This window comes from Leopardus geoffroyi, chromosome E2 (genome assembly GCF_018350155.1).
Source record: "Leopardus geoffroyi isolate Oge1 chromosome E2, O.geoffroyi_Oge1_pat1.0, whole genome shotgun sequence".
In the NCBI taxonomy this organism is placed as follows: Eukaryota; Metazoa; Chordata; class Mammalia; order Carnivora; family Felidae; genus Leopardus; species Leopardus geoffroyi.
Window position 1 is genome coordinate 51,876,475 of NC_059335.1, and position 24,052 is coordinate 51,900,526.

At 48.8% G+C, this 24,052-nt stretch overlaps 1 protein-coding gene across 1 annotated transcript in view; it reads left to right on the plus strand.

The window, feature by feature from the left end:
* The first annotated feature begins 2,842 nt into the window (after positions 1 to 2,842).
* Positions 2,843 to 24,052, plus strand: part of VAT1L (vesicle amine transport 1 like) — a 149,680-nt gene continuing 128,470 nt past the window's right edge. The window contains exon 1 of the mRNA XM_045439815.1: positions 2,843 to 3,214. Coding sequence (XP_045295771.1) covers positions 2,982 to 3,214 — 233 coding nt within the window. The 5' untranslated portion in view covers positions 2,843 to 2,981. The remainder of the gene's footprint in view (positions 3,215 to 24,052) is intronic.

Here is a 24,052-nt window from a genome sequence, read left to right on the forward strand (position 1 = left end):
TATAATCTGGGGTTTGTAAACAGCCAGAAGATTCCCTCGGAGGGAGTAATTATGTTTCCTTTAACATGTAAGGCAAACAATTTTTCTGAAGCATGCTATGTGCTGACTGCAAAGTAGATTTCCTGGACTAATGCTAAAGGAAAACCCTCACAATGAAGGCATGGAATTTTGGCAGGACAGATATTAGGAGGCCAATAAATGAGCAGAGAACATGAAAAATGCCATGGAGTATTATTTTTCAGGAGCTGAACTGGGTGGCACGTTCAAAGAAATATGCATGATGAGATGTTAGAGCATTGATGTTAAACTCAGTTTTCTCTTCTATAAAGTGGGAATAATAAAGCTTACCTAATAAAGTTATTCTGAGAATCAAACGTACCTAAGGCGTCCAGAACAGTAGCTACCCCCAAATGATGTCATATATTGTGGAAGTTATCAGCCTCAAACCCATATCCCTTTCTAACTCACCATTGCCTATACAAGACAATGGCTTCCTACCGAGAGCATCCCAAGTTCTCTGCCCGGGCATTCTCTTAGCCCAGGTGCACGGGGCAGGTCGGAAGTGCCAGGGAGCTCATGCGTCCAGGAACGGCCCTTAGCCAATCATGCAGAAAATTCAGTGACAAATACCCATTTCCTCGCTTCTTGGGCGGGGCCACTCTGAAGCTTGCTCCACAAGGGTCTGCTGTCAAAGTCTTGTTTCGGGATGGAATGCAGCTTAAACGCTCTATTTCACGTTAGCAACAGGCTTCCTAATTTGGGATCGTAATTGGGTTTACAATGACGTGCTCAATGCAGTAACCAGCCTTGTCTACTCAGCCTCCATCCCCCAGCCACCGCCTCGGCTGAGGCTCTTCTCTGTTTGCCTGTGTGTGCACCATAGTCTCTGACTGACCTTCACACTTGCAGTAAATCTATCACCCCATCTCCCGCCCACTTCCCGCCAAAGTTATGATCCTAAAACACAGCCATGCCATTCCCTGGCTTTTGTTTTCCTAAGACTTCAGTGGCGACCGTCGCCCCCATGATTATGTCTTAAATTTTTTAACGTGATACGTGAAACACTTCAAGAGCTGGTTTGAAGCAATCTTTCCGCCTAGCCTCCAGTGACTGCTAACCCCAGCTGATGCTCAGTCCATACAGATCAAGACAGTGTCTTCTTTTACCCGTTACCTTTCCATGTGTTTGAATGGACTTATGATCCTCTCCGAGGAACCTGGCTTATCCTTCAAGTTCTGGCTCAAACGTCCGCACCTCCATGAGGATCTCTCCAGCTCCTCGGCCAAGTTCCCTCCTCTGGGCTACCACAGTAGCATCTGTATTCACTGACTCATTCATTCACTCAAGAAGGGTTTTTTTTCTTCTGAGCATTTTCGACTGTGCACCAATCAGGGGCTGAGCCCCAGGGAAACCCATGCTGGATGAAAGCAGAAACCGCCCCTGCCCACAGTGCAAAAAAGGAAACAGACAGTAATTAGCAGGTTGATCATATAAAAAAATTCATTACAAACTGCCATGAGAGTTTACCATAAAGGATGCAGACCCAACCTGCGGAAACAAGGAATGGGTGCTTAAGTTGAAAGTGAAGTCGGCGATGACACCAGATGAAGGACTTGCAACATACATTCCAGGTCAAGGGACAGCAGGTGGTGGGAGGGGACATGGTTCCATTTTTGAGGAACAGAAGGCCAGGGCATTTAGAGCGCAGAGGCACAGGGAGAACAGAAGGAGGAGAGGCACTTACACCATTCACTGTGTCATTTCCATTTCTTGGCTGTGTCCTCCCCACCTTATGATTGAGAATAAACTCCTTAAAGGGAAGGACCATGTGTCACTGAAAGTCCTATCCACCCCCGCACTTAGCACAATGCAAATAAACAAAATTAATGTACCCATTTTATGGATGAAGTTGTTGAGGGTCAGAAAGGTTGAATGAGTCGCCCAAGGTCCCAAAGGTGGCGGCATTTGCACGGTAATAGAATATACATCCATCACTCCTCCACAACAAGGTTTCTCTTAACAGCCCACCAACACTCTCGCCTGCCCATCGTTTTTCTAAAAAGTTCAAGTTTCTCTATAAGCTCCTTTCAAAGGGCTCATAACAAAACTCCCAAATTTTGCCGGTTACTGGGGAGTGTGTGTGTGTGTGTGTGTGTGTGTGTGTGTGTGTGTGTGTGTTGGGACCAGAGTACAGAATGATCTGGTGATCAAAACAAAAAGGGGACCCTTTTCTGGTACAGGATTCTTTTCTGAAGCCTCTTTGGTGCCTGGAAATGGTGCGGGTGGTGAGAATTAGCCATCAAAAGAGGCTCCTGGTGATGCCCGTTAAAGAGTATCCACGCGCTGACCCCGAGAGTCTGGACTGAAAAACACCCTGGTTTAGACTCTTCAGGGGAGTAAGTGGGATTTCTCGTTTCCCGCTTCCCGAACCTTTTTGCCCTTCCAGCGGGTACCTGCGATTTGGGAAACAGCCCCACCTCCCGTCTCTCCCGCCTGCCCCCGCAGACCCGTGCGGGAGGAGGCAACCCTGTCTCCGGGAGGCATCCTCCAGGCCCAGACGTTCCACTCTGTCCATTTCAAGGCGCCGAGCCTGTGCCGTAAATAACAAAGTACTGCGCCGCCCGCCGAGGACACGGCGTCCTCTCTGCGTGTTTTATTCACGAGTCTTGGGCAAGTCTGGGCTCTGGGGCTGCGATCAGAAGCCCGATTTGAGACCGGCTCTGGAAGTGGAGTCGAGGCTTCGCTGGGGCAGGGAGGGGGGGCGGGGAGCGAGGGTGGCGGGGTGAAGGGGTGGGGCGGACGGGGGCGCGGCTCTTGCGAGGATTACGGCGGAGGCTGTGGCCCTTAGCGCGGCTCGCGGAGGCTGCAGCCATTGCACAGCGGAGCATCCCACATTCAACAGGAGGAACCCGCGGGAGAGGAGCCCGAGCCCCCCGCGCCGCAGCCGCCGCAGCCCGTGCGCCCCGCGCCCCCCGTGCGCCATGGCCAAGGAAGGCGTGGAGAAGGCGGAGGAGACGGAGCAAATGATCGAGAAGGAGGCAGGCAAGGAGCCTGCGGAGGGCGGCGGCGGCGGCGGCTCTCACCGCCTCGGGGACGCCCAGGAGATGCGCGCCGTGGTGCTGGCCGGCTTCGGGGGGCTCAACAAGCTGCGGGTCACCAGGAAGGCCATGCCCGAGCCGCAGGACGGCGAGCTCAAGATCCGCGTCAAAGCCTGGTCCAGTATCCGCGTCTTTCTCGCTTTCTCTCTTTGCGCGCTCGGCGCTCCCGGGGCGGGGGTGGCGGAGCCTCGGCGCGGCCGCTGCGCGGGGAAGAGTGGCCGTGGGCGCCCCCTCCGCGCCCTCCCGCGGGTCCCCGAGCCTCCCCGCGGCCGGCGGCCGGCGGAGGCGGGGGAGGATGCCGCGAGGTGGCCCCGCGCCCTCTCCCAGCCGGATCTAGGGGTGACCGGAGGGGACTGTGAGCTCTCGGCGGGGAGGAACGGGGTGGATGGTGGCGCCCAGCGCCCCGGGGTCTGGGAGATTGCGCGGCGGGGGGCTCTCCGTCGGGTAGGACAGCTGAGCTGCCGGGAGAGGGAGTTTGGTAACACGGTTAAAGAATAATAATAACCGTTGGAGGACTGTGTGCCAGACATCGTTTTTAGAGTTTTAGGTGTGCGATCTTATTTAATACTCCCTGGGACCCAACGAGTTAGGGACCGTCATTGTCCGGCGTTTCATGCGAGGAAGCCGGGGCGCAGAAAGAGCGATTTGCCCAAGGTCTCCCTGCCGCCACTAACTGACCTGGCCAGGATTTCCTACTCACTCTTTTTAAACCTCTATGCTGTACTGCTGCCGGGTCTGGCGACAGAGTGAGGGCTGGGGAGGTGCGTTCTCCCTCCCCGCTGGTGCACTCCGCTCCTCTGGCACCCGGGGGATGGGGAAAGGCACTGGGAAGCAGGGGCGGGGGCGGGGGGTTAGGTCCTGGAGCATCTGAGCTTGGTCACGGGTGAGGCCAAGGCTCGCTCTTCCCCGCCAGCGTCTTCTCTTCTGTGCTTTTCCGAAGAGGAAAAGCAAACAACTGGTCATCTTCTCCCCCCCCCCCGCCCCGTCTCAAAGGGAGCTCAGCAGTCGGAGTACCCTTCCTATTCCCCACTCCTCCTGGGGGAACTTCAGAGTTAGGCCCGCCTGGGATTCCCCTTGGAGTGCTTAAGCCTCTCTGTGTGCTGTCACTATGATCCTTTCTCTGAAGTTCTAGGAGGGAGGGCTCAACCCAAAGGGTTCACTGGATCCAACACTCTGAGTTCTTCATGCAGCAGCATGGGAAGCTCCCAAGGGGAACTTGCCCTCAGCACAGTGAGAGGGACTTACCCTGTCTCACGTCTGTGTTTTAAAATCCCCAGCAGTCACTGCTCCCCCCCCCCCCCCCAAAGCAGCAGTCAGCCTACCTGTTCTTAGGTTAAATCCCAGACCTAGACTCTGGGAACATACGCAGAGGCAAAACAACAACCACAAAAAAAAAACCCCAAAAAAACAAAAAAACACCGCAAAGGAGATTCTCCTCCCAGTCGCTGCCTTGAGAGCAGGTGCAGGACTCCATGGCAGGCTGGAAGGTGGCTGTCAAGAGAAGCAGGCAATGATCTCTGACTCACTCTTCATACATGTAGCTGGTCACAGTCGACTCCAGACATGACTTTTGGGAATTCAGGGTAAGGGAAGAGGCTTTTGCAAACTGGGGGATCCTGTGTAGTTCTATTTTGTTAACTCTTGATGAACCAAGCACATTGATCCCAGAAGGCAGAGCTTACGTCGGCCCTTTTCACCAAAAAATCCCCAATGCCTAGCATTGTGCTTGGAACACAGTATGTCCCGCATCAGTTGCTGCTGAAGGACTAAGTTATTGCTGAATGAACGGATTGAGAAAAGACGCTCGGACGGGGATGGTAGAGTCATTCTTTTGCTTGACTTGCTGGTGAAAGAACGTCTGGCTTGTAAAACTAAAACCATGTATTTATTGGTAATTCTCCTTTCTTCACCACTGATGAGAAATAGGGTATAGATGCCTATGTGTATACACAATTTATGCCCCTTCATCCAAATTGGATTCTAGGACTTTTTGTCAGAGGGGATGTTCAGAGGGTAAAAATGTTGAAGCTACTTTTTAAAGAAGAGAGCATCATTTGCAGTACAAATAGGTCTGGGTTCTCTAGTCTTATGCTAATTGCCTAGAGGCTGATAGGAACTGAAGCATTTTGAAATAATAAATGTCAAGATGAAAGCCAGGAGATTGATTTTCAAAGCCAGATGCACAAGCCTGTTTTTTATTGGAGCTGTGCACGCGCGCGCGCACACACACACACACACACACACACTCTGGAATCACTGCAGATTCCCCACCCTAGTTGTTCAGTAAGCCAACCAGACATGGGGCAACATTTGGAATCCGGTATTGCAAAGGGCCCAGATTGATTTTCATTTCCCCAAGCTGGAAGCAGAGTTCATCGGTTTTGCAAGGGGGGATTGAAGTAGGTTTGTGAAGATTGCCCGCTGGGTCTTTCCTCCTACACTGGGCTAGGATTGGCAGGCCAAAGATGCCCACTGATTGTAAGTTTAGCCTTGGGAGCCAGGATGACTCATTCTGTATTTTTATGAATCACCTGATGGCTTCCTGGATGAAGGTCCCCCTTTATGTGCTGTTTTTAATGGAAACCTTTTATCATCAAGTAGGATATGCTATTTGCTTGGGAATAAAGCAGACTCCGTCTGAACTAGTATTCTTCAGACCTGGAATGAGGGTCCAGGTTGGTTACTCCATACATTGTATGGGAATGGAAGAGAAGAGGTTCAGGGAAATGCCTATTTGATCGCATTAACTCCTTCTCATTTATGGTGCAAGAAGATGGATATTATACTGGAGCGAATTGAGGCTTGGAGATGTTGAGTAATTTGCTAAAAACATCACACAGATAGTACAGTTAGGATCTGAATCTTCGTCTGCTGTTTTCCTTTTATTCCATTTGTCTCCCTCTGTGGGAGAGCCACAGGAAATGTGATTTACCTCTCTGGACCTTTGGCAATGCAGTGCCAGCTTGCTTTCCTTCCCTTCTTCAGTGAATATGGCTTTTTTTTTTTTTTTTTTTTTTTATGTCTGACTTAAGAGAACATTCTCTGGCTAGTTCCAAAGTAATATGGCTTTTCTCCCCAAAGGGAGACATGCTGGTCAAATGCAGCTCAGAAAGAACCGTTTTGGGGAGTGCAGGGCGGGAGGGATTACAGAGTCTTCTAATTGGTGACAAGAGCATCAGCTTTGATGGGGAACCGGTCCCGTCACCCGTTCACTGAGCAGTTTACACGGCAAGCTACTTAAATGGCCATGCGGAAACAGCACGTGGCCTTTGGAAGGCGAAAGATCTGGAGGTAGGCCCAAGCCTCAGCACTTTTTATCTGTGTGGCCTCGGTGGACACATCTCCGCCTGTCCAAGCTTGCCACGCCTCAAATGCAAAACGCAGACAAGATGAACCTCCTGTTGTCGAGAGGATCAGATGCAAAAACGAGACTGGCACTAAATGAGGAGTGGTTGTTGTCACTGTTGCCACCTCTGTTGTCCTGTCTGTGCCTGTGTGACTTATTTCTTTGAGGACTTGGAGGCCGTCATTTTAATCACGTGGATATTATAGGCGATGTCATGTTACGTTTGCTCTTTGATGAAGACTGAGACCTTCCTAGACAGGAGTCCCAGCCCCGTCTCTTGCTAACCATAGGTCATGGGTCTTGCCCCCTAGAGGCAGAGCCAGACACAAGGCTGCTCTCTTAAGTGGTTGATTGAGGGGGTGCTTTTGGGGAAAGGGACGTAAGGGGAGCCGGACAAGGGAGGAGCTAAGCCAAGGATTTCATCTGCCCTGGATCCTGCCAGGAGTTCTGGGGCATGAATCATACCTTAGAGTCTGACCTCGCGGCAATAGGGGAAGTCTCTGTGTTCCCCACGCCCTCTGGCCTGCTGTCCTCAGTCAGGTCTGGGCTGTGGGACGCCTTCTGAGTGGGGGCAGGGAGCCTCTCAGGCAATGGTGACTCCTGTTTGAGCGCTGTTCCTCCAGAAGAGGGAAGGGGGTTGGGGCACTGCACTGAGCCCTGAGCGGCCAGCACTCCCAGCAGGCGGGGGATGGGTGTGCTGCCCAGGCAAAAGGGGTTTGAATGTGGCACAGACATCACCTTGTATACTGGCTGACCTTGAATGTGTCGCTTACTTCTCTAAACTTGAGCTTCTTGGTCTATAAAATGGAGATAATAATAGGACCTCCCTTTACAGTGTTGTCATCGAGTTTAAATGAGATATGGCGTAGAAAGACCTTTTTGGTGATGCCTGGCATATACAAATGGTCAATAAATGATAGCTATTATTACATTATTATTCTTGGTTTCCATCTGGTGTCTCATTCAAACTGGAACTTTTGGGGTGTTAAAGGGGCACTATTCATAGTTACTCTGGGACAGCAGGAGCAGACTGGGACTGTTTTAGGCAAACCAGGGAACACGGTCCCTCCCCCCACCCGCCGCAACTGCCTTTGCTGCCAGAAGTCTTGTCACAGTGGGGCTTTTCTTGGACAGGAGCTGGGAGGATTTGAGCTGAGGGTCTCCAGGCTGGGCTGCGGAAATATATTTAAGTGGCCATTAACAAGCCTTGTCTCTGGTTTGTGGCTCAAATTGGCTTGTGATGGAAAGGCACTAATGGATCGGGGACATTTATTTTCCCAGACTGATTTACAGAGAGAGGCCACATGAAACTGCTAGAATGAGAGCAGTTGGATGAAAAATGGTCCCAGCCGGTCATGGCTGCATTGGCTGATCTGAAAATGGGCCGAGGGCAGGCCACACGAAAGGAAGGCCAACACACGGGTGGGCTTCTAACGTGTCGCAGAGGTGGAGGGCATTGAGCCAGGGGAGGGAACTCACACTTACTCAGCACTCATGAGGAGCCAGGAACTGAAATGCCTGCCAGGGGCTTTGTTTCCTGTTATCCTAGGGACGACTCCACAATATCAGTATTACTATCTCCATTTTCAAGTTGGGAAATGGACATTCAGAGCCATGTTAAGATCACAGACTGCTACGTGGAAAAGCAGTGTGAAGGTCCCAGCCAGCTTTGTTCCTGCACTCTTTACGTTTGGGAAAATCAGAGGGATTCGGTGACAAAGGCACAAGAGGGAAAGGACAGACAGTGAGGACCAAGAGGTAGAGAGAGGCAGGCAGACACAAAGACTGGAAGCAGGAACACAGAGAAAGAACAGGAATGCATTTCACTGACCTAAAGTGTAACGGGTAGGACTCAAAGTTGCACGGTGCCATCTCGCCCCCCACCCCCAAAATGGCCATTTGTATTTCTAAACCACGTCCTCTTTCCCTCCGTTGCCGATCTATGGGACTCTTTGGAGACCTACTTAACATCAGATGGCTAGGACTGTTGACCCAGAATACCCATGCTGATGAAACATAGTCACCACTCCTTGGATCCACTCAAGACATTCAGGTTTCTGCCTCTGCCCCCTTTGCCTCGATTGGGCTACTGCGACGTTGGCAACTTGCCTGTACCATATCCCCAAACAACACGGCATTAAACTGTCACTGGTGAGGCCCATCTAATGAAATATGGCCAGTAGTATCTTTCCTGTGTTTATTCACATAAACAAATGGAGTGCAGGAGGTTAAGTGACACGAGTGCTTATAAAACTGAGAAATCGCGTGGACGGTCTCTTGGCCAGGAAGCCAGGTCCTTGGCTTGGCCAGGAAGCCACTCTGCCATGATGATTGGAACAAAGTGTTCTGGATGACTCTGTATCGGAGAGAGATACGAGGATTTGACAGGAGAGGATGACTCTGTCTGACTCACACCGAGCCCCGCTTGGTGATGATGCGAGATGGAGACGCTACTTCGGGGATCTTATTTATCCGGGAAAATGTGCATCTTCCCTTTAACTGGGTCCTCCGCGGTGAGGGCGGGGGTGGGGGGGTGGTGGCTGTGTCTTCTCTTCAGCCGATAATGGAATGGACTTCTTGCCTCCCCAGCAATTGGAGGAAGAAAGGAAGCCCAGAATCAGTGCTTCTTGTGTTTCACAGAAAAAGGAAGCATAGGACATCTTACGGAACACCGGACGCGGAGCAGGTTCCCAGAAACGGCAGCCTGATCTCAGAAGAAACCAACGGCAGGTGGCCCGTGACGCGCAAAGGGCGTGACGGCTGATATTTACGCTCACCCTACCCCTCGCTTGTCTTAGCTGCCACAAAGCTCGTTGTCCTTCTCCGCATTACATCGGATCCTCATGACCCCCTGAGGTTATCGTGCTTACTTTCTAAGAGAGCTGCACTGCAAGCGGTGAGAAGCTACAACAGATCCAAGTTCAGACCCCAACTCGACCCCACCATGGCTGGGTGATCTTAAGCAGACAGTTCCTTCCACTTGCCCATAGCCTCGCCTTGGTAATTGCACCCACGTGTCAGTACTTGTGAGACCAGCTGAGGGTCTGTCACGTCCTGACTGCGCCCTGCACACAGCGGGGGCTCAGGGAAGGCTATTTCCTTCCTTAGTCAGCCAGGCTGTAAAAGATGGGCGGGCACTTGACCCCACCCTCTGGTCCCTGGTCCTGCTGTGCCACTGGCACCAGGGGGCAGGGTGCTGGCTTTTGAATCTAATTTCCAGGGTCGGTATGCATTTGGACTGACCTGTTGTGACCCTCACTCGCGATGGCCCTCTGCCTGCCCACCCGAGGGCGACAGTAGGGATTTCTAGGATAGCTGGATGTGCAGGACCGTCAAGCCTCTGGAGTTTGGTTCGCTCTCATTCAGAGGAACCCAAATCCCACCACCTCTGGGCACATCACTAGCATCCAACACGGACAACAGGGCTCACCCAGGCATGGGGAAATGGCGCCCCCACGACCCCACGTTCCTGGCACTTCTCTCAATAGGGAGCTTTTTTGGCATCTTGGCATTCGTCATAGAAGAAAAAGTTTAATTGGAAACAAGACGAGCCTCCTCACAGGAAAAGGGTGGCGGGCGTGTAGTCTCAAATTAGTTTGATTCCTCTGTGTGTGATCTCACACAGAAAATCGGTTGGAGCCCTGGTATTAAAATGAGTAAATTCAATGTTTGAAGGCCCAGGAGACGAAATTTATGCTTCAGTGAAAGAGGCTGTTTCATCTTTGAATGTTATATTTTCTTGATGGAAACACACACAGGGAGCTTCTGTCCTCAATCTCATTCTGCCAGTGACCCTTGATCCCTCACCCAAGCCTCATCCCGATCATTGTTCTGGAGCCAGGGGTGTGCGAGACGGTGCTTTCCTAGACCGACCCCCCCACACCGCCCCCCACCCCAGGAAGTGAAACAACGGGCCCGCTTACTCCTGACTTGTCTAAATGGCTGTAGTCCCCAGAGCCCAATGCAGGATAACGGTCTTCTGTGAAGGGAATGATGATGATTCATTCCTCGGGCCGGCATGGACAACATACCCAGGTGGGATGGGAAGGACGTATGCTTTCTGGTTATAAAATAGTTAATGCCTGGAATGAAACAGACCTGGATTCGAATCTTAGATCAGATCATTTTAGCAACCTGTCTAACCTTAGGAAAATGACTTAGTCTTCCATTACCTCAGTTTGCTCATCTGTGCTATGGGTACCATTATAGTACTCAGGGGGTAATTTTGTGTGTGTGTGTGTGTGTATGTGTGTGTGTGTGTGAGGATAAAAAGACATAACACGTCTAAAGTCTCTAGCGATGAGGTTGGCATTTTCATATTTGATGAATGAATGAAGTCCTTGTAGTGTAGTATATGCTTCATATATGTTAATGGTAGGGAGAAGAAGTAGGACATTAAAAAGTCCCAACTTTACGTAAAGTTTTCTGGATAGAGGCCCTAATCAGACTCCAAAACGCTAACATCCAAAGTAGCCCCAGACAGGATGTGCCATCATGCCGTGACGTACACAAGAAGACTCAGATGAATTCCCGAAGGAACAAGAGAGGAGTCGGAGGCACAATGCCTGGTGCTCCTACCGTGGGCCAGAGGCCGGGCTAAGCACAGAGATCTTCTGCTCTGACTTCTCTTTTCCTTATGTCCGCCATGCTGACCATCGCGATGACGTTGTCTCTGGAATTCTAGGCTCTCCCCTTTCCTTTCCCTTCCATCTTGTGTCTTCTTCTCATGAGTTAGCTTCATGTGCTCTGCCTGCAACGAGCTTCCTTCTTGAGACTCGGAGAGATGGCGGCCTTCTGCCCCAGCTGCCTCGTGCGAGTGTAGCAAGCCCCAGAGAGAACGGTTTTCTCCCGCCTTCCATACATCGAGGAAGTAATCTTAATGGCCCTCCATGAATCACGTATCAGCCCCTGGATCTCTCTCTCTCTCTCTGTCTGGCCCAAGGGGTTAAGGTGCTGTGATTGGCCACGTGTGCATCTCACATCCCCCTACCCTGATCTAGAAGAATGGGACACTTTGATTGCCTTACCAGGAACACATGAAGTGTGTGTGTGTGTGAGGGTGTGTGTGTGTGTGTGTGAGGGGGTGGGGACATACTCCAAAAGGAATGGAGGGCAGTTACCAGAAGAGAGGGGTAAAAAATGGTCAAAATGGCAGCCGTCATGGGTGATGGGAGACTCTGTTCTTCACCACAAAAAGTGAAGGGTCAGAGAGGGGACTGGAAGGCAGCCCCATTTCCTATCCCGGGACATTACATTCTCAGCACCAAGTTGTTGAATCATATTAAACGACACATATATAATATTTCCAAATGTCAGGCCCACTGTCTTTTAAATCTATTTGGTAATCTTGGAAATTCTAGAAACTTTCTCTATTATCACTTCACTGGTGAGCACCAAGCCTGGTGCTTGGTTAACAGTAGGCACTCGATACATGTTTGGGGAATGAGCGAATACATTACCGACCGTCCCCCAAATGTTAGATGTACATTTCAACAGAAGTTGCCTTGCCACTTGCAAACACCAACAGTGTTTACTTTCCTGATACGGGTGGTAGCCGGTCCACACAGGCTCCCCTCTGTCACCTCGGTTTCCTCTGTCAGGAGGTCTGGATCTCTCCAGCTTGTGGGTCTTTTCGCGGAGACTGGCGAGGACACCAAAGGAGCTACGTATTCATACAGTTTTACCTCTCCTTCACACAATCTGTTCTCTTGAAGCTGGATGTTCACTTTTTGAATTCTCTAATCACTACTTTCCCTAGGCTGGGAAATGCGGGTCTCTGACTTCTCAAGATGCTCTGTAATTTTCTCCTTATTGACATCCCGCTGCACCGAGTGCTGGAAGCCAGGGATCTTGAAGACAACCCATCGTGCTACGTCTGGGGGTTGTTATTCCGTTATTCCAGGAGCATTTACTCGAGCATTCCGGCTTGTCCCCCCGGGGACCCAGGCCCCAGCAGCCTGGATGCTAAAATGAGATTTAACCAAACTAAACCTACTGTGGTAATCATATCACGACATACATATGTATCACATCCGTACGTTGCACCCCTTAACCTAATGCAACGTTATAGGTCAGTTATATCTCAGGAACACTGGGAAATAAATACGCCTTTCAGACTACTAGGGGAGAAAACCCAGTCTTTGAAAACAAACGGTATGTCCATGACTCTGTTCCTACTTTCCTTGGTAGGTATCAGGACCCTCCCCCTTCAAAATCTGCCAGGCGGGTGCAAGGGTTTCCTAGGGGGTGTTGCCCTCACGCGCCTCATTGATTCTGACCCCCTGCTATTGTCCTGTCCTGCCCCTCCCACCAGAGCTGGAGCCATCTCACCAAGTTCCCCCATTTCCTCTCCATCCCAGGGGGTGCGGCCCTCCCTGTAGGCTGTGGCACCCTTTCTACTCCATTTATAAGCAACGTATGCCACCCTAGGTACGCATGCCCCTGCTTTTCGGAGCCAATAAATGTAACGCTCTTTCGTTAATTCCTCATCATCACTATTATCGTAACGACCTTCATTGAGTACTTATGTTACAGGTTTTATAGGAATTTCTAGGGTACCAAACATGTCACAGATGAAGACACAGGATCAAAGGGGTGAGGGAACTTGCCAAAGATCACACAAGTAGTGAGACAAAGAGAGCTGATGTTGACTGAGCCCGGGTCTCTCTCCAGGGCTTCATCTTCATGGATTTCGTACCCATTCTTCCCTCCTCTGTCCTAGACTCAAGCCCCTGGAGGTGAAGGGTGATATACCACATATCAGAATCAAGCCCCTTCCCCCCCTTGTATTGCCACAAGTGTCTTCGTGCAGACTTATGTGCTCCAACCTGTAGTTCCCTTAGGATGATTGTTTTTCTTTTCCCCAGAAGGCTTAGCTGCTATTCAGGCACACAGATACAAGGTGGGGCAGCCCCACTGGCCCAGACAGTCTGAGTTCTACACTAAACTGGTGAGGCTTTCAGGCTGTGCTCTGTGGCCCCCTCTCCTTCCTCTCAATACAGACACGCGTACTTCTTCAAACAGACTATCCATCAAATTACAGACTTTCTTTTCTTTTCTTTCTTGTTTTTAAAAAAAGAATTGTTTTTCAGAAAGAATTGTTTTTTCATTTGTTTATAGTACACCTAGTTCTATCAGCTAATGGGGAGCTATTAATGGGGAGCCACCGCTCCTATGATTGGTCTGAATGATCTTGTAAATGGATTCTTTTTAGCCTCCCAGCTAAACTCACTAACGTTGTACTTCCTGGGGACCTTGTAATAAACTTTGAGTCGGCATTTCGCAGCCAGAACCTGGGTCGCTAAATGCAGCTAGCAATGTGCCCACCTTCCTAAAACAGCCCTTCCAAGTTTATCTGCCTTCAGATCCATGAGAAACTTCTCTGCCTGACCATAAAGGAGAAGGTCCTTTCTTCTGGGACTGCTCCTTCATGGGAAATGGATAACAAAGGCAGTTTTCACCCACCCACTCCCTTGGAGCCTCAACCTCTCTGTCCTCAGCCAACAGCACATGGGGGAGACTTGACTTCTTCTTTTTGCTCTTTTGACATTGCCTTTGCTTTTCCTATTCTTCTTTTCCCTTTTGTATCCTTGATGTAGTTGGGTCTGTTCGCTCTTGAATAGAAGCCCAACTTCCAATAGAATTTCAAAGCACTGTCAAATTCCGTCGAGTCCCTTGGAAAACACCAAAGCAGGTCGCATTTGTGCTACAGAGAAAAACCCCTCAAAAATTTCCTCTTCCCATTTCCATCCTCTGTGCCTCCTGCTAACCTTTAACCTGGCCCCCGTGCTCTTCAAACTCCCCCAGACTCGCAAATCCTACCCTTAGATTCCTGGTCTCGTACATTTATCTCTGCTCACCTTTCACACCTATTCTTTTACCTTCCAGAAGTAAATCTTTGCTTTTCCCAAAGCACATCAATCAAGCAGGACTTTGATCTTCTCAGTCCCCCTCCACCCTTCCTGCTACACCAACATACTCAATAAGGCTGCCGCCAAGCATCGAGCACGACTGAGCTCGTTCTCTTCAGCAAGAAGGAAGGAAAGAGCTTGTATCACTCCTAGCTATTTTCCTACTGACCCCTTCAGCGGAGGAATCGTTTTCTGCAAGGCCCCCCCTGTGCTAAGCAGTGAACACTGAGAGAGGTGTATTTTAAGACAAACTCTGCCTTGGAGTTGCTCATAATCTGTGGGGAAGACAATAGGATAGTGATGCTGCTCCTGCTTTCTTCTTAGGTTAATTACATTTAAATATTAATTAACTAAAGTTAAAAGTTCAGTTCCTTAATCACTCTAGCCACATTTCAAGTGTTTGGTAACCATATATGGCCAACGCCACCATACTGGACAGCACAGATGCAGAACATTTCCACCGCTGCAGAATGTTCTGTTGCACAATTTGCTACTCTAGACTTCACCCCATTTATTCCCCCAATTGAAACAACTGTTTTACTAAATGCTGTTTTTAACAGCAGCAATGACTTAAGGGATAATGTCACATCATAGCAAAAATGGGCTGTTTCTCTGCGGAGCCCCCGCCTCTCTGGGTCTCCAGGAAGGAGTCAAGCAGGAAGCGCCTTGCAATGTCTGACACTGGCTTCTCCCCGCCACTTAGAGGTTGGATGAGGGAGAAGAGGTTGGGAGAAGAGGAGCAAAGAATACACCCTTTCCTAAGTGATGGTTTCTTGGGGATGCCTCCGTGATTCCTGCTAAGCGAGTCAGTAACTGCCCTCTGTGCTAGCTATGACCTTTGTACCGTCTCTTGTTAAGGGGACTGTCGCACCATGTAGTCATTTATTTGTCCTCTCCGAACTCCTGAGAAGTGGAGATGCCAAGCCCCAAGTCACAGGGGGGCTCGCTGAATTTAAATTGAATTAGACTGAATGTTCTACATAACCAATCACTGCCAGGCACCCGTTTGAAGTCAATGACTTGGTCAACGTCTAACAAGGAACATAGAGATTTTAACCTTTTTAGAAACCTTCTTAGGAACAAATACCCGCTGTGTCCTCAGGAGAGGTTGAGAGTAAATAAATAACTCTGGGTCCAAAAATCAAGGGATTAGTCTTGGGATCAAGGAGAGCTTGTTTTGGACCCATCTGGACCACGCTCTTCTGTTTCTGTTGAAAGCTGGCTCCTTGATATTTAGACTCTCAGTCATTGGCCATTTTGTTCCATGTTAGAATACTACAGAAATGTGTTTTGAATGCTAATTTGGACACAGGATTTGAATGTATTTCCTCTCTCAGAGGGAATCAAACTGACTTGTACAACCGTAGCCCAAACTGTGCTGCCCTCATCATCATCCCGATTTTGTGGATAAGGGGATCTGGGTGGGGCAACAACAGCGTTATTGACTTAATAAACACAATGGTAGATTACAAAGAACATCAGATGTGTCAGAGAACTTCAATAGGTCTCAAATGGCCGCAGTGGTCTGTTGATCTAAAAACAGTGGTGAGACAGGGCGGGCAGGGTCACGTGGAGGGGGCCAGTGTCGGGAACCACGGGGCAGCGGTGGGGAGAGGAGAGTCTGATGGAACACAGGTGGCTTCTCTATCCTGAGGTCCATCCAGGACAATTCTGGTTGCTCTCAAATGAGAGATGCCATTTGAGATTTGCCTAAAAGGTGTCCTTGTTTTAGACAATGAGTGGTTTTTTTTTTTTTTTTTTTTTTTTTTTGGCTCCCCTAGTAGATTAGTATCAGTGTATTCTCACAGTCTTGAGATAACCCAACAGGCACTTACACGAGCCCAAAAAGAAAAAAAAAAAAAAAAAAAAAAAGAATTGGGAGCTAGATCTTCCGAGACCAATGCCTATTGTCCTGGGCTTTCTCAAGTTATCAGCTGAGATGGAGAAACAAAACCAAAATCGTCAGTTCTGGGGAAATGAGGGAATGCCTCACACATCCGCTGCTTTGCCCCCGCTTGGATGTGGAGTTCAGTGCTTTGATGAACTCAGCAACAGCCAGGCGAGAGCAGAGTGAAGAAGGCGCATATCCTGCTTTGGGGCCCTCTTCTTCTTTGGGGAGCTGGCAGGGGTCGCCACTGATGCTCCCCGAGCCCAGGGAAGTCCAGACTTCCCACCTGGGGCTTGACAGGTTCTCCTTGATGTCCACGCCCTATCCAGCATTCTGTGATTTCCCACGGACCCATAGAAAGCCCCGAACTCCAATTTTTCACTGACCTTCCCAGGACTGACCAATCCTGCATGTGTTTTGACAACCCACCTGCTTTCACCTTTCCTATTTTTCTTCAGTCTCTGCCCCTTTCTCGGTGCTTTGATCTCTTCAATTCCTGCCTTTCCCTTTCCTCGTATATTCTCAGGTCCCAGCTGAAAGATCGCATTCTCTTTCGCACCCTCCCTGCCTTAGTTGTAAGAATGCATGCAAATTTCATACAAAGGAGCTTCATAATATGGCCCTTTGTAGCAACGTGGATGGAACTGGAGAGTGTGATGCTAAGTGAAATAAGCCATACAGAGAAAGATAGATACCATATGTTTTTACTCTTATGTGGATCCTGAGAAACTTAACAGAAACCCATGGGGGAGGGGAAGGGAAAAAAAAATGAGGTTAGAGTGGGAGAGAACCAAAGCATAAGAGACTCTTAAAAACTGAGAACAAACTGAGGGCTGATGGGGGGTGGGAGGGAGGGAAGGGTAGGTGATGGGCATTGAAGAGGGCAGCTTTTGGGATGAACACTGGGTGTTGTATGGAAACCAATTTGACAATAAATTTCATATATTAAAAAAAAAAGGAGCTTCATAAATATTCAGCATCAGGGACAACTGCTCTGTGCCCACCAAAGGAATAAAACCCTGCAAAGGAAGAATGTGCCACCCGTCTTGTAGTGGATACTGGGTGCACCCCCCAGAACCCCCTTCTAGGACCCGGGACCAGGAGTGATGGTGGCTGATCAGTCACAGCTGTACCCCTGCGGAGGCACTGCCCTCAGCTGAAGGAGGCCACCTTGCCCCAGACTGCGCTCCCTCCCTGGGGCAGCTCTCATCCGAGGGTATGAAAGCCTAGTCCCCTGGCCTTGATTCATGACGACCTGTGGGGCCATCATAGCTCTGGAACTTTCCATGGATACAACGAGTCCGTCTTGCTTCTATGTCAGCATTTAACTTCATCCTCTACCCAGCCCAGCTGCCCTCACACGTTACAGAGGGGTTGTCTCCTAGAGTTCTGCCCCTCACACCTCCTGCATGCAAACCTCAGTCTCAGGGTCTGCTTCCCCTGGAATCTGACCTACGACACCTTCTTTGCGTGGAGATGGTGGGGTGGGGGGTGGTGACAATGACCGCGGCTCACATTTATGGAGTACTTCCCGTGCGTGAGGCCTCCCGTTTTACCTGTGCTGTCACATGCATGTCGCACCAGCACCCCAAAGGGCGAGCACGTTGCTATCCCATTTTTGAGGTGAGAAAACTAAGGCTCAAGGCTTTCAAGCAAATCGCTTGGGGAGGAGCCAGAGGGCCACAGCCAAGGATCTAAATTTCGCTATAGCGATTGCAGCGGGCCACTGCAATAATCCCTTGGGGAAGTCCTTCTCGGGGCCAGTGTTCTGACATCGTGGTCGTCTTGCGGGACAGCCTACGTCCTGGTGGCCGTGGGAGCTCTCTGCCAGTACTTCTGTAAAACCACCCATCACGCCACACTGTCATCAGCTTTTATAATTTTGGGCCCCCTGTTCACTCGGATATCCAATACTCAGTATGTAGTAAGCACTCAATGTGACAGATGAATCGAGAAGCCCCCCTCTCTACAACTGGGAAAACGGAGGGGTGGTCCGTCCAAAGCAAAGCAAAACACAGCAGGCAAAAGTACAGCCTCTGGACCCACACCGCTCACGTTCCCACCTTGGCTCCGTGAACCTCGACATGCCTCGGTTCTGATCTCTGTAAACTGTGGTAACAGGATTTATCTCTTAGCATTGTTATGGTTGCCGTAAAAAATTACCCTTGTGAGACATGCCTGCTACATAGCAAGTGTCCCATAAATGTTATCTAGCCACAGGTAATTCCTCTTCTCCCCTTGCCCCATCATCAGAGAAATCAGAATGGGGGTTTCTAGATATCTGCCTGCTTCTGGGGGGCCCTCCAACTATCATGAAGCCCTGTGGGAGAACCCTTCTCAGAAAGGGTCCATCCTCGGGGCGCCTGGGCGGCTCAGTCGGTTAAGCATCCGACTTCAGCTCAGGTCATGATCTCGTAGTTTGTGGGTTGGAGCCCTGCATCGGCCTCTGTGCTGACAGCTCAGGGCCTGGAGCCTGCTTCGGATTCTGTGTCTCCCCCTCTCTCTCCTCCTCTCCTGCTTATACTCTGTCTCTTTCTGTCCCTCAAAAACAAAATAAATTTTAAAAAAGAAGGAAAGAAAGAGTCCATTTCTTCTTTAGGGGAACAGCTGGCTTTGGGCTACTCAAACAGTTTTGCTCAGCCCTAAGGGCACATGAGCATATGTGCGTGGGCTAAAGCGGTTCTCATTGCTGAGGCCAAGATGTACACATTTAGGGAAAAAAAAAAAAAGATATATATATATATATATCTACACACACACACACACACACACACACACACACGCACACCACAATGATCCTGACGTGCATCCAGAAACTGACTTTACTAGAGGCTCAGTCAGGCTGTACCCTCTGTGGGCAGCAATTACCGCTACGGGGGGAGGGGAGGCCTGCCATCACCCACCAAGACTGTGGCCTCATGGTCTCATTGAAAACTCGTCAGACACGAACTCAAAGGGTCTAGGAGATGTTTCAGAGAGTCATGAGAGCTCGTGATTTCAAGAAACTTAAAACATGTCAGCTAGTCTCACATTTTAGATTCCCTCCCACGACATCCTTCACCCTCTTTACAAACACCCTAAGTCACTAAGAATGTGACTATTTTTTGTCAGCAGTTTGAACGTGGAAGTAAATGGCGTGATAACCACATTTTTCAGAGGATACAAATTCAGGAGGAAGAGCCAAGTTTTGGGATGAAAGAATGAGGGTACAAAAAGGAGCCAGACAAATTGGCACAATGAACCTAATCTAATAAGACCGCATTTCACAAGCATACATATAACCCTTTGGACCAGGATCAAAAAATGCAAGTGCCCTAGAGGCCAATGCCAGAGTTTTCCATTTTCTTACCTATTTAATCATCATCTATTAATTTATACCTTGCCTCATTCCAAAAAGGACTTGAAGTAGCTTAAGAAGAAAGGATGCAGCAACTATTCTCCAAGCCACATCCCCAGACCAGCAGCGGTAGCATCGCCTGGAAACTTGCTAGAAATGCAAATTCTTGGACCTTGCCCCAGACCTGCTGAGTCAGAAACTGAGCAGTGGGGCCCTGCAATCTGAGTTTTTATAAGCCCTCCTGGGAATTCTGATACATAACAAAGCTTGAGATGCATTATAATACAGTTTAAGATTTTTTTTTTAAATAGAAACTCCAAAGCATTCAGAAAGTTGAGACGAAGCTGAAGCTGAATGTTACCATGACAAAGAGAATGAATATATAAAGCGCTGCAGTTGGGTGGGGGTGGGAGGGTGCTGCAAATTTGGCTCAGAGCTTCCTACTAGCCAATGCAAAGAAAAGCATAGAATTGGTTTCTAAAGTGCTGGGATTGTAAGATCCATACAAACCGGTCCTTGTGCTGAGAGTTGAGGGAAAATTCCTCTGTGTTTCTAAAGAAGCGAACGTGTGTTGTAGCAAATGATATGCTCAACAGTATTCCCTAGTAGGGGAAATGATAGGTTTCGGAAGATGATTGGCCATGTCTCCTAACTGAGCCAAGGACCAGGCAATCCTTGGGATTTCTATTGAACTTGAGATCAAAATATAGGATAGGGCTCTAGTGATCTTCATCAACAGAAGTAAGCTGCTGGAAGAAGGAGATACTCATCACACGGTTCTCTGTGTGGTGGTCTGACAATATTTGGATTCCCACGGAAACTTGGATTTCCCAGTGCTAAAGGTACCTTCAACCTGGGGAAGGAACCAAGAGGCTAGAGATCTAATCCTTTCATAGAAGAACCGCCCCCCCCCCTTCCTTTCAGCTAGAGAATAAAGGGCAGGGGGAACTTCTCCATTATCTACTTGCCTCTTCTTTGCTAAACTTTTTTGGGCCAATTTTCTCTCATATTGGAAAATAAATAAACTATAGCTAGTTAATTCTTCCATCATCCACTTAGTGGTGTCCTTTGACAACTCATTTGTGTCTTCTCTGATAATGATCAGCATATCCAAAAGACAATGGACAGATCACAAATCATGAACGCTGAGGACAAGAATACATAGTAGTTTCCCATGGTGTGGAGTTAACAGAATGAAAGCCTAGCAGTCAAACACTCGATCTTGGAAGTCACATGAAAAGGGCTCGTTTCTCAGTTCTGTCACCTGCTCTATGACCTTGCACGAGGTATTTCATCTTTCCTCTTGCACAGCACGGAGACTGAAATGGTCCACGCTCTAATACATGTGGCACCAGCATCATGGGAGCAATATTTGTTGACTCTAGCAGAACATAAAATGACAACAGCCGAACACCTCTCACGAGACTTCACAGGGTTGGAATCTATCACTTAATGGATAACAGATAATAAAGCATAGAGGCCACGGCTAGCTTGCCTTCCTTCAGCTTCTAGATACAATCTCGGCATCCCAAGTCAGCGTCTTTATTAAGACCACCAAGCGTGTCTTCCTCCTTACGTAAGCTTTGATTATATCTTAAGGAGACTGGACAGGACAAAGGAGCGCCCAGTGAACAGTGCAGGGGAGCGAGGGCGGGCTTCGGTGACTCTACCAAGGCCATAATGCAGTGACGGCGGTGCAGAACCGCAGCCCGGCCTGCCTGCGTCTCTTTCCTTTCACTGTTTTCTCTTAGGCTTCTTGTCGCTGGTTCTTGGAATTATTGATTTCAGTCACACTTGATTTACTGAGAGTTCTGAGAGTAATTGAGAGTTCATGGTGCGGCAGGATATGCAATCAGCAAGGAGTTTGGAGACCTAGATTCAAGTCTGAGGTCTGCCATGTGCTAATTGTGTTGTCTTTGACAAGTCAGGTTTCTTATCTAAGGAGTCTCCCTCTTCACATCTATTTGATGGGAATAATAACATCTGTACATCTTGCCTTTCTGGGATCGTTACGAGGTTTAATGAGATGTGTGTGAAGGCACTGTGCTGTGTGGATGTAACAAAGTAATATTTTTTTTTTAAAAATTATTTATTTTGGGGCGCCTGGGTGGCGCAGTCGGTTAAGCGTCCGACTTCAGCCAGGTCACGATCTCGCGGTCCGCGAGTTCGAGCCCCGCGTCAGGCTCTGGGCTGATGGCTCAGAGCCTGGAGCCTGTTTCCGATTCTGTGTCTCCCTCTCTCTCTGCCCCTCCCCCGTTCATGCTCTGTCTCTCTCTGTCCCAAAAATAAATAAAAACGTTGAAAAAAAAATTATTTATTTTGAGAGAGAGAGAGAGAGAGAGAGTGTGTGAGTACATGTGTGGGGGCGGGGGAGGGGGAGAGAGAGAAGGAGAGAGAGAATCCCAAGCAGGCTCTGAGCTGTCAGCACAGAGCCCGAGGTGGAGCTCGATCTCACAAACTGTGAGATCATTGACCTGAGCCAAAATCAAGAGTTGGATGCTTACATGACTGAGCCACCCCGGTGCGCCTCAATAATAACCCTGTAAACACAGGCTCTGAGTAACAGTATGAGAGGAAAAAATTAGGGCCTTATTTATTTAAATTATACTAATCTTTGAGAAAAATACGACTACCTAGCAGAACATTATGTGAAGCACTTGCCAGCACTATTTTTTTTTTTTTTTGCAATAATCTTAAATGTTCAAGAGCCATATAAGTATTAGGTAAGAGAGATGTCTGAAGATTACCCACTATGTGAGCCCAGGTCATGAAAACAGTGATTGCCATCCCAAAACAATTTCCAAGTGAAAATCAGATTATCTTAGAGAATACTAGAAACTACAATTAAGAAGGCATATTGCTTGGAAAAAGAAGTGTTAGACTCCGGTTTAAGCCCGTGGCTTCACTCTTCACTGTGTGCAAGGCCTTGGGCAAATAATATTATCTCTACACGACGTTACAGGTATTTTCTAAAAAAAAAAAACAAAATGAGGTTGGGGCGGGCCCCTGAGCGGCTCAGGTGGTTAAGCGTCCAACTCTTGATTTCTCTCTGGTCACAATTTCACGATTCATCAGATCGATCCCCACATCAGGCTCTGTGCTGTCTGCCCCTCCCCTGCTCGTACTCTTTCCCTCTCCCTCTCTCAAAATAAATAAAATATTTTTAAAAAATGAGGTCAGTAATGTCTGTCCAGTGGATGACTTAGGGTTATTGATTATGGTATTTGTTTTTGTGTGTATCTTTTGGTTTCATGAGACAGTGACCACACACATAACTCAAACAAAGAGGTTCTAAAGACAGGTGTGGAGTAGCAAAGGATTTCTTGACAATCAGGGGGTAGGAGGCGTGCTGGGCCTGGGCTTCACCAAGCACTTGGCATTCTCGGCAACTTGGCGATGGCATCTGTGAGTCCACTCTGGGACAGGTCGTTGAGTTGCTTCCTCTGCTTTTCTTTTCTTTTCATTTCCCTACCTACCGGCTTTTTTAACCTACGCTTCCCTGGGGCACAGGTCACTAGGTCCCTAGTTTTATCTTTCCGTGTCCTTGACGATGATGAGTTGTTTTCTTGGTGCGTATGTCCCAATTCAGAGTTTTTGAGAGAACACCCAATTCTTAGATCAGCTTATTTATTTCAGACGAAGAGACGGATTCCTGCTTAGGTCAGGAATGGCCACTCCTCCGACACTGGGCCCACCAGTGCTGCAATCAGCTGTCAGAGAGAGACGAAGTTACAATCGTGGCCCCTTGGATGTGTCGCTTTAGCAAGGGTGGTGAGTGAAGTTCCCAGAAATGGGCAACACGGCGTTGTATGTCAGGGCTCAAGTTCTAGACGTGGCTCGCATACAAAGCCTGATTTTGACCGTTTCTAAAGATGTGGCGTTACTTAATCTTGCTTAGCCTCGGTTTTCTCAGCTGAAAAATAGATGTGACAGTTCATACTTCCTAGGAGTACTGCTGAGCCTTAAATAACAAAAGTAAAGCACTTAGCACAGTTCCTGCCACAAATTGAACCCTCAGTAAATGCTAGCTTTATCCATACCAGGAGCAGGTGCGTGGGCAGGGACCTTGAAACGGGTTTGGTACGACGTGTCAAGGTACTCCATTAACAACTGTTCACCACCTCTTTGTGTGGAGATAAACACTGACCCGTTCCCCGTCCCCTGGGATATATACCCGCTTCACGTTCCTTTCCTGAAGACGGGTGGCTAAGTCAGTCTTACTTCGCCCTTCTCACTGGAATTGAGTAGCTGGCTCTCAGTTTGGAATCAGTGTGCCCACTTCGTGCTGGATGGGGGTTGAAGGCAGCCCGATTTAAGAGCATAACAAGCGTCTAGGATGAAACCTTCTCCAGGGGACTAGCATGTGTACAGAACTGTTAAGGAATTTCTTCTGGCATTTCTCCATCAGGGTCTTGGGAAACCAGAGGTATTCACACAGAGGAAAAGACAGTGAGCTAAAATATGCGCGAACCG